This window comes from Mastigoproctus giganteus, chromosome 10 (genome assembly GCF_048544385.1).
Source record: "Mastigoproctus giganteus isolate SK-2022 chromosome 10, ASM4854438v1, whole genome shotgun sequence".
Taxonomy (NCBI): Eukaryota; Metazoa; Arthropoda; class Arachnida; order Uropygi; family Thelyphonidae; genus Mastigoproctus; species Mastigoproctus giganteus.
In genome coordinates this window covers 158040319-158051585 of record NC_143584.1, presented here as the reverse complement: position 1 = coordinate 158051585, position 11267 = coordinate 158040319, and the positions used below count along the sequence as shown (strand labels likewise).

General features: G+C 38.0%; 1 protein-coding gene across 2 annotated transcripts in view; it reads left to right on the top strand.

The window, feature by feature from the left end:
• Positions 1 to 1329: 1329 nt before the first annotated feature.
• Positions 1330 to 11267, top strand: part of LOC150079406 (kinesin heavy chain-like) — a 429176-nt gene continuing 419238 nt past the window's right edge. For both annotated transcript variants that reach the window (XM_090383638.1, XM_090383639.1), the window contains exon 1: positions 1330 to 1840. In XM_090383638.1, the coding sequence (XP_090239764.1) occupies positions 1706 to 1840 (135 nt within the window). In that variant the 5' untranslated portion in view covers positions 1330 to 1705. The remainder of the gene's footprint in view (positions 1841 to 11267) is intronic.

The following is an 11267-nucleotide window of genomic DNA, read 5'->3' as shown; positions in this document are numbered from 1 at the left end:
CAGTCTAGGTGTGACCAGACCATTGCCTTGTATAACGGGATAATCATCTCCCTGTCCCTGCTAGCAAAATTCCTATATATCATTGACAAGACCGTCTGCACTGCTCAGCGAACTTCATATCTGACTGCACAATTACCCCCAGTTCTTTTTCACTTTCCACTTCCCTGAATGTAGTACCACACAGTTGGCACGTTTTCTTCTCTTCACCTTGCACTTATTTTCTTTTCCACTCTGGGCAACTGATTCCCCAGAGAGGAAGGCGAGCAGATAATAGGAAGACTTGCCTACCCGCGGCTACAGACGAGCACCTGGAAGCGGTGGTCCAGGTGATTGCTGCTTCTAGGTAGCCAAAAAGCCAAAAGGCCAAAACGCAACACTAAACTACAGAACACACACACACACACATAAGCTCACAGACTAATTTTTTCTGTTCTATCACTTTCTCCCATTCTGGATGAAACCTTCCTCCCCCCCCCCCTTTTTTTTTTCTCTTACCTTCCACTTCTACTGTCTCGTTCAACCGGCACGGGACTCTTGCCCTGTGCGGGATGAACACTTTTTTTTTTATTTTAACTACACGACATACACTGATCTTACCTTAACAGAGTCTGTAAAAACTGAACAGAGCAACGAGGCAGAGATGAACTTTTGTTCTTGTAGTCGCCCATACAAAAACGCAAATATAAACACAGATGTTGAAGTACTGCCTGGTGTTTGCGCGAGTAGCATAGTGGTATAGTCATCATCCTCCCCACACCGGGTGGAAAAGGACGGGTTCGTATCCCGTCGATGACGCAAGGAATTTTAATGAGCTTTTTGCACTCGGGGCTGAGTTAGTCGGTCTCAGGCGTATATAGAAAGGTCTTCCCAGAAACTGGGTTTTTTCGCCCAGCAAAATAGGCAAATCGACCAGAGAAGACACGCAGTTTACAGACAAAAATACGGGTTTATGTAATCGGTTACTGGTAACCCTAATATAATAATAATTTGATTTGTTGAAGTTCTGTACTGGTCATCTGCTATGCTTGTAACTTGGCCACACCCAATTTTTTTAAAATTAGTTTTCCCTATACTAAAGCTTAGGGATTATTATTTAAAATAATGTATGGCTCTTAAAAATTCGAAACTATTTTGCAGTTAAAAGAAAGCAAGTGATGTAACTGAGCATCGCTCACCCAACAGCATGTTTTATCAAGTCATCAGCTGCTCAAAGATAGTCATGTTAGAGATAGAGAGTGACATTCTGTGACGTTGGTCAATCTATATGTTTGTGCGTGGTTACGTCAAAATTGATCTGCACCTATCCCATAATCCAAGTGTTAAAATGGCAGTGTTGGATGCAGAGGGTGGGAGTTAAATTATGGTGTTTTTGGATAATTGTCTATAAGATTGTATATATTTTATTGCGGTTTTATTATTAGTGTATATGTATATATTACCCAATCCTAGACAAGTATAATGTTTTGCTAAAAGAATAGTTTTTTTTATGTTATCACTTGGAAGTTCATACATTGAAAGGTAGAAAGCAGTGTCGCAGGGGTGTAGTCTGTTTATAATTTTTGCCGTGCCCATCTTACAGTTGTCAAGATGAAAACATATCCTCTGATGATATCTCTCGATGTCATTTGCTGATGGAATATATCCAGGAAGGGAAGCATTGAAAATTCTGACATATTTATAAATAGGAAATTAATCTCTCAACAACATGACGGAGAATTCATCTGAGTGCAGCATCAAAGTGGTGTGTCGGTTTCGACCCCTTAATGATTCTGAGGAGAAAGCAGGTAGCAGATTCGTTGTAAAATTCCCCCCTGGTAATGAGGAGTGTATTACAATGGGGGTAAGTATTTTTATTAATGAGAATCTTAAGTCTTTAATATTACTGATGATGTTACTCTAATAAAGTACAAATAAGATTTTGAAACTGCATTCTAACATGCTGTTTTCAAATGCGGCGTCCAAGAATAGGCGTGAGCATCGTATTGCTTCTCTTGTAAAATAAGTTCTTTCAAAATACCCAGCAATATTAGTAATATGGATGAAGTATTTCATGTGTAATACTGTACAGCTGATTTTTCAAACATTATGCACACTGTACAGCATTACATTGACATTATTGCTAACACAATTTACAGACACTTGCTTGATGATAATTCAGTATATCCCAATCTCTTATCTTCTAGCTGTTTTTGCCAGTTATTGTTCAGTCAACCGTATGAATAGAGTAGTTGTGAAAAAATTAAAAATAAAAAAATAGTGTTGAGGTGAGTTAAATTGATCCCCCAAGAAGAATGGTAATGTTTTTATGGCTCCTTGATCAACATAATGTAATTCTTAAGTTTCAGTATTAATTCATATTAATAGCGGATTTTTTTTAAAGGTTATGCAAAGTACATTGAAAAAGTCCTCATAAATATATAATGAATATGCAGATGGGAGAGAGCACAAACGTGTCTTGTAATTTTTGACATAAGTGTATTTTTATGTAGGATAAGAACTTATCAGTAGAGATTCACTTCTCTGCATGCACCTATATTTTATCGCTAAGTTAACTGAAATCTCAGTTTAAATCAACATATGATTAATATGTAAATATTACAATGCTTTGGTTATAATATTAATCTTATACTGTCGTAGCTTGGCTAACTCAGCAATAAAATATAAATGTGTGCAGAGAAGTATCTTTATAATATTTCATGTCATGTTTGATATGCTATTGCAGAAATAATATACAAATCCTTAAATTAAGAAATTGACAAGTGGAAATCACAGGCTGCATTCAGATGTACAGGATAATATTTTACATTTTTCTTTTATGATTTTCTCTCCAAAGATAGGCTATTTTTTTCAAGAAATTAGTGCACATTGAGAGATTTGTAATTTAATATTGAGAATATCAGTAATAATGTTAAGATCAAGTTAATTAAAAATAAGCTCTTGCTGTTAATATTAAATTAGTAAGACATGGTTACTAGCAGCCACTGGGTTATAATTATAATCAAAATTTGGAAATATTTGTACAGTCCATGAAAAGGCAAACCTCAGAGTGGAAATTTGTGAGACAAATTCAGAATTTTTTTTTTTTCACTTTTAATTCATATGAGAAGATTGAGCTTTGACTAATGGGCTGAATGTTGAAATACTTTGCCATTAGAGAGATGCAGTTAGATGAATGGGAAAATAGTTGGCAAAGTAGACTCATGGTGACATGATTTTATTGCATGGCAGTGCACCAGCATGCAGGTTGATACAGTTTGTTTTGTTTAAAAAAACTTCCCTAAACATTAAATAACAAGAGTAGAGTATTTACTTTACACATTTTGTACTATGATTTTTTTTTTTTCCCCTTTTTTTCAAAGGAGGAGGGGAGTTGAAGTCACTTCAGTGATGCTGACAGTATCAAATGCTGTGATGAAAGTGCTTAAATCAGCAGCACAGAATTTCCTGTTGTAGTGTTTCTAACAAATTTATAATTCCTGAAAAAAATGTATTTTGTTCAGGCCAACTAATTTGGAGGAAGTATTTAAATGTATGCATATTAATTTATTTTTTAAAAAAAATGTTTTTTTTCTTTTTTTAAATCACGAGCTCTACTTAAAAAGTATTTCAGTTTAAAGCTGTAATTACATTTTATGTAATTCTAGTATGGATTCATTAAATATAGGTTACATATTAAGACACAGTTTTAGATACTTGATTTTTGTTTGGGATGAAGTTTCTTGTATGTTTTGTTACTAAATCTCTCTCTCTCTCTCTCTCTATGTATCACCATGAAAATAATTTCATTATTTTTTGCCATTTTTATTGTAGATAGAAAACATTTTCAAATCCTGTTTTGGTTAGCATTAGCAATTAGCAAAGACACATGATGCAAGAAAGCAAGCTTATATAGCATCGGCCGGAAAAAAAAAAAAAAAAAAAACCTCATTTCATCCATCCACTTGCTCCAAATGTTTGTCTAGTTCTGCCTTGAATCTTGCTATAACTTGATAGCTTACTCCCTTAAGCTATCAAGTTTTACAATGACAGATGGAAGTTTGTTCTAGCAACCAACCACTCGCTGGCTAAAGGCAAACTTCCACACATCTATCCTACAACTGTCTGTCCTCAGTTGGAATTTATGACCTATCAGGTTATTATTCTGAGCAAGAGGAAGAATCCCAACAGCATTGAGCATGATTTTTTTTTTTTTTTTTTTTGGTAGTTGTTGGCGCATCAGCTTCTGTGGCCATAATGCACCTCCCAAGGTTTTTGCAGTACTTTGATCCAAGCCCGAGGCGGGATTCGAACCCGCGACCTTTGGTTTGCTAGGCAGGCACTTTACCCACCCGGCTAGCCCGGTCGGCACATTGAGCATGATCAATCCATTCAAGGCTTTATACACCTCAATCAGATCACCTCGCAGGTGCCTAGTCTTCAGACACTGTCATTTCCAAAACTTAAGCCTTTCTTCGTAAGAGCAATCCTTTGTTCCATTCATTAATATTGTTGCCCTTCTCTGTACTTGTTCTGGCAGCTCTACATCCTTCTTAAAATGAGGCCTCTAGACCTGTATACAGTACTCAAGGTGTGGCCCAACCATTGCTTTGTACAAGGGATAATCACCCAGCTCCTCCTTATCCCTGCTAGAAAAATTCCTGTATATCATTGACAAGTCACCATGAGCTACACTTGCAGACTGTCTGCACTGCTCAGAAAACTTCATATCTGCCTGCACAATTACCCCCAGGTCCTTTTCATTCTCTACCACTGTCAGTGTAGTACCACATAGTTGATACATTACTCTGGGGTTACTGCTTACCATATGCAGTACTTTACATTTGTCAATGTTAAACTTCCGTTGCCACCTCTCATCTTTTCTACGTCCTGTTTGAGCAGCGTACTGTCATTAACAACCCTGCCGACCTTCCTATCGTCTGCAAACTTGGACATTAAGCCTGATATACTATCATCAATATCATTAATAAATACAGAAAACAACAATGGACCCAACGCTGAACCCTGGGAGACTCCACTAATAACATTAGTCCACAAAGAGTAGTGTACATTGATTACCACTCTGTCTTCTCCCACTCAACCATCACTTTATCCATACCAGTAATTTGCGGTGTGCCTCCGTAGCCAGGTGGGAAGGAGCAGTAGTGCGTATCACATGCTTCTTGATTAGACCGGGGTTCGAGCCCATCACCACCAAATACGGAGGATGCGGAAAGGTCAGGGAATGACCACCGCATATCCCGGAGCAATATGGCCTTAGTTGCTAATGCTCCTAAAAATCCAAAACAACAACAACAGTAATTTGCCTTCAATGCCACACTGCTCCAATTTGTTCAACAGTCTTCCATGTGCAACAGTATCAAAAGCCTTTATAAAATGCAAAAATATGATATCAAAATTATTCTTTTCATCCAGTTCCTATGTGACCATATCAGACAACACTTCTCCCTTAACAAACCCATACTGTGTCTGAGATATAACTGAAGTCTTGTGTAGATGATCCTGCAGTGCTTCTTTAACAAGTGCCTCCATTAATTTTCCTGGAACAGAAGTTAAACTAACAGGTCTGTAATTACTTGTGTTGCCCTTTGATCCTACTTGTGAATTGGTATCATGTTTGCACATCTCCAGTCCACGGTACCTCCCCTGAGTCCAAGGAAGCTCTCATAATTATGGCTAAGGGTTTGCTTACTTCCTTTAATATCCATCCCAGGTTCCTTTCTTATGTTTATCTTTAACAATTTCTTCTCCTCTTTGCTCTCAGTTATTACAAAATCATCTAGCTCACTGCCAGAGTTTAATTCCCCTCTCAGAATAACTCCTCATGTGTGAATGTAGATGAAAAATATTCATTTAGGTTTTTAGCTACCTGAGCAGATCATCAATAGTTGAACCATCAATATCAAGTGGACCAATCTGATTCAACCCTCTCCTCCTAGAGTTTACATAAGTAAAGAACTCTTTGCTGTTTTTCTTTGCATCCTTTGCCAAAAATTTCTCACCTGCCTTTGCCTGCCTAACCTCCTTTGTGAATTGGTTACCAGCTCTATCTATCATAGGCTTCCATGTCACCTGTTCTATGCATTTTTCTTCTCTGCCACGTCTTATTAGTTCATCTGACATCCATTTAGGCCTAAACCTTGAACAAAATTTCTTATTTGGTGTGAAATGCCTAGTAGCTCCCAAGATAAATTCTTTGAATGCTTCCCATTTTGAATTTGCTGTTGGTAACATCATGAGTTGGTCTCACCGTATAGAATTTAAATATTGTCTCAGATCTCCATAGTCACCTTTACGAAAGCAAAAACCTTTCCCTTTAACCCTGATGGTAGTTACCTCTTTGAGTAAATCCCACTTTAGCACACTGTGATCACTGCCACCGAGTGGTTCCTCTATCTGCAGATTCTTAATGAATGAAGAATCACTACTGATAATCAGATCGAGAGTATTGCTCCCTCTAGTTCCTTCCCAAAGATGCTACTGTAGAAAAAAATCATCCAATAAATCCACAAAAGCTTTGCTAGTGTGTGAGTGACCAACCCACAAATTCCAATCAATATCTGGGAAATTAAAATCCCCCTCATTATAAGACACTGATTTACTGGCTCACTCTAGTACGCTGTTTATTATACTCATCAGAGTCATTGGACCTATAACACACTCCTACTCTCAATTTTGCTTTCCTAGTACACTTGGTTGTCGACTTACGACTGGCCGCACTTACGACCACAAAATAAAATAAAATAATAATAAATAAATAAATGAATAAATTAATAATAAATCAGGAAGTCACTACTGAGGACACCCATAACCCAGGTGAGGAGGCACATCGATGACGGGAGGCCTGAGGACAGCACCAGGCACATACACTCAGTTTCTCTCTCTCACATACACCCAGTCGCTTTCAAGCATCTGTTGTGTATGGTGTATTAATTAAAATTCTACTGAAATACCCATAAAATGTTTAGTAAAAAGAAAATGCCTTCATCTACATATATGCCAGGTAAGAAGTCAAGGAAAACTATTGATTTAGAGTGTAAAATGAAAATTATCCAGCAGTATGAAGGCGGAAAGAAAGTGAATACGATAGCACGACTTGAAGTTATCACATTCCACGGTATCGACGATACTTAAGGACAAAGAAAGAATTCGAGAAACTGGGAAAGGTTCTGCACCTATTAAGTCTACAATTTTAACCAAACAACGACAGGAACCCATCCATGAAATGGAGAAATTGTTGTTTATGTGGATAGAAGATTTAATACAAAAAAATACACCCATGAGCCTTCACACATTGCAAGCAAAGGTTAGAAGTTTGTTTCAGAGTTTAAAATCACACGCTGGATTTTCAGGCTAGTGCTGGGTGGTTTAAGCGTTTTAAAAAAAGATTTGCTTTGCATAATGTCTCTATAAATAAACATCTCCTACCTCAACCCAAGAACACGACCCTGACAATGCACAACCCAAAGATTAAAAACACAAGCAAAGATTAAAAACTGATTTTGTAAATTTCATTTGTATTAATTTTTAGATTGTATTTTTGTGTTTACAGTACATTATGTACAGTATTATTTTTCACATTGCTTTTTTTTTTTTTATGTAAACCCCAAACACGAGAGGTATTAGAACATATATAGTACTTGGTACCGTGCTTGGGTTGAAGGTTAAGAAGACAAAAGAAGATATTTCTTGACATTGGACTTGAACTTCTGCAGATTGTAATTTTCAGGAAATATGTATGAAGGAAGGTTGTTCCAGAAAACGGCAGTTGAATGAATAAATGAGGAAGATGAAAAGTTGGTTCTGTGGGTTTGAAGTTGGACAGTAAACGGATGTTGGCTGGTGGCAGCACGTGTTCGGACTGTTTTGAAAGAGAGAGCGGGAATTATAGAAGCCAATTCAGAAGAACAGTGCCCATGGAAGTATCTGTAGAAGAGGCATGCAGCAGAAACAGTACGTCTATGAGAAAGCGAGTGGAGAGACTCTGTTAGAGATGAATCATTAATTAACCTAACTGCCCTCTTCTGAATGGAATTAAGAAGCCTGAGAGAGGTTTTGGGGGCACCACCCCAGTTGTGGGAACAATATTCCATGGCAGGGCAGATTTGCGATTTATACAGAGTGAGCAGCTGTTTGGAAGAAAAGTAATGCCGAGAGCGAAAGAGAAAACCAGGTTTTTTAGATGCAGAGGAAGCAATATTTGTAATGTGCTTTGTGCCAAGAGAGATTAGAAGTCAGGGTAATCCCCAAAAGAGATATATCATTTTGCCTAGAAATCGGAGTGTCACTAAAGATAAGCATAGTAGCAGAAGAATCCTTTTTGCGAGATATAAGACAAGACTGAGTTTTAGAACTGTTGAAATCAACTAAGTTGTCTTTGCTACACTGGAGAATTACCTGAAGATCGGCATTTAAGGAATTGGTAGCAGATTTTCGAGAAGTTGAAGCTGATTGAGCAGGACATGGTTTTTCAAAATAGAAAGTTGAATGGAATGTGCTATCATCATCGGCAAAACTATGGATAGGATTTCCAGTCAATGGAAGAAGGTCATTGATATACAAGAGGAAAAGAGTGGGGGAAAGAACTGAACCTTGGAGGACACCGGCATTAGTGGAGAAGTTAGAAGACAGAGAGCCATCTGCCATCACCCTCAGTGAGCGATCACAGAGAAAACTGGATAACCAATTACTAAAAACAGTTGGCAAACCATAAGATGGAAGCTTGTTTAGAAGACCTTTATGCCAAACACGATCAAAAGCCTTTGGGATGTCAAGAGCAACTACTTGTGTTTCACTGAACCTTTCCATTGAATTAGTCAATAAATGGGTAACATAAGCCAGAATATCACCAGTGGATCGACACTGACGGAATCCATACTGGCGATCGTTGATCAGACGGAAGGTTTCTAGGTAGTTTAAGAGTTGGCGGTTAATTGATTTCTCCATTACTTTAGAAAGAGTAGAAGTAATTGCAATGGGATGATAATTGGATGGGAGGGACTTGTCACCCTTTTTAGGATACTGGCTGGATATGAGCAAATTTCCAAGCAGAAGGAAAAACACCTTTGGAATAAGAAAGTGAAAAAAGGTGAGAAAGAATAGGAGTAAGTTCAGGAGCACAGGTTTTGAGAACAAGTGGAGAAATACCATCAGGACCTGGAGCTTTCTTAGCATCAAGATTCATCAAAATCCTTCTGATATCCTTTTGACGGAAGACCACAGGAGGCATTGAATGGAGCGTGTTGGGAATGGTGGGAGGTGTTTTACCAAGATCATTAATACATGAGCTGGAAGAAAAATCAGATGCTAGCAGGTCAGCTTTATCCTTGGCTGAAGTGACAACAGAACCGTCTGGTTTGGACAGAGGTGGGAGCAGAGATGGGCAACAGTTGCGGCCAATAGCTTTGGCAAGAGACCAGAATGCTCGGCTACCATTAGGGCAAGAAGCAAGTTTTCTACTCTTAGCCTGTTCAAACTCTAGTTTGGACTGATTAATAACTGCTTTACAATTGTTGCGAGCTTTGGTGTAAGCAGAAAATGAAACTGAAGAATTAGAAACAAGCCAATTACGATATGCAACATTCTTCTCTTGAATAGCCTTAGCACATTTATTGGAAAACCAAGGTTTAGATAAAGGAAGAGATTTTAAAGTGGAGTGCGGGATAAAGGATTCCATTCCTGCAACAATAATTTCACTGACACGATCTGAGCAAACGTTGACATCAGAAGTTTTGAAACAGTAATCAGACCAAGGAAAAGAAGTCTCGCAGGTCATCCCATTTTGCATTCTTGTAATGCCAAACAATACGAGGTTCGGAATAGCCATGAGATAAAGGTTCTATTGGAGAAAAGACAATCACCAAGTTGTGATCTGAAGTGCCTAAAGGACCTCCCACTTCAACCTTGTACTTAGAAGGGTTGTTTGTGAGAAAAAAATCGAGCGTATTGGCTGTATGATTAGGATTGTCCGGTATTCTTGTAGGTAAATGAACAATCTGTGCTAGGTCATTAGTAATTGCAAAAGCCTCAGCATCTCGACCTGCTGGGTCGGTGTGACTAGAAAATGGAAGCCAGCTGGAGTTGTGAACGTTAAAATCACCAAGGAAAATTACCTCACTGTTAGGAAAGTTGGACTGGAGAAAGTCAAGTTGCAAAGAGAGGAAGTCAAAGAGCTCCAAGTGATTAGTGGAGTTGGGAGAACGGTAGAGACAACAGATGAATTTTACACAATGAGGTAGAGAGATTTTAAGCCAGAGAAGATCAAAGAGAGGAGATTCCAAATTGCCAAGTCTTTGACAGGGAATATCAGAACGGACATATGCACAAGTACCACCTTTGAGGCGAAAGGAATCATACAGCAAATAATTTGGACATCTGAGATGAGCAGTAGTTGAATCAACTGATAACTGAGATTCAGTCAGAAAAAGTAAATGGGGTTTGGAAGACTGCAAGTGGAAATGGACATCGTTGAGATTAGAATTGAGACCACGTATATTTGTGAAATGAATTAGGAAGTCCTTGGGAGGTTTAGATCTTTTCGCAGATAAGCTTGCTCTATTATTTTGACAGTTCATGGTGTATTCAATAGTAAGAAAAAGTGGGTGGGACATGCTGTATGAAGTAATGAAATTTTTGGATATGGCGTACATGTGGTAAGAATATACCCTGATCCTTGACATAACGTGGCCTCGACAATGCTCCCCGCATACACACTACTCGAACTCCCTCCAGTCACTATCTGGCAGAGTAGAGGTAGCAAGATTATACACTAGCTGATCCGGAAGCCTCCTAGAGAGTTACCAATAGGTTCGGTCTGGTGTACTAACTAGTGGCCGGCCTGTGAACGCCATTTTAGAGCTGTACCCTTGAAATGTAAGGAATATTGGATCTCGCCACGACGTTCATCATAACCTCAAAAGTCATCAATCATACTGCATGATGGAAGAGATAGGGAAGGGTTGACCGGAACTTAGCTCTAGAGACTAAACATGGGTTCCACCACTTCAAGCCTCCAACAAAAATGTCCAATATAATTATAGATTGTAGTTTTGTTATTTTATAAACAGTATGAATAATAAACAAATTAAAATGTAGAGAACGTTTGAATTTAACCTCATTATAGAGAGAGAGCCTAGGCGTAGAAACAAAGGTATGTACAGTATCACTAAGTAAAAGATAAAAATATTACTGTATTTAAAATGAAAAATAAAAGATGATAAAAATTTAAAAGATTATAAAAATAAAGTATAAAGATGATAAAAAGATTAGAA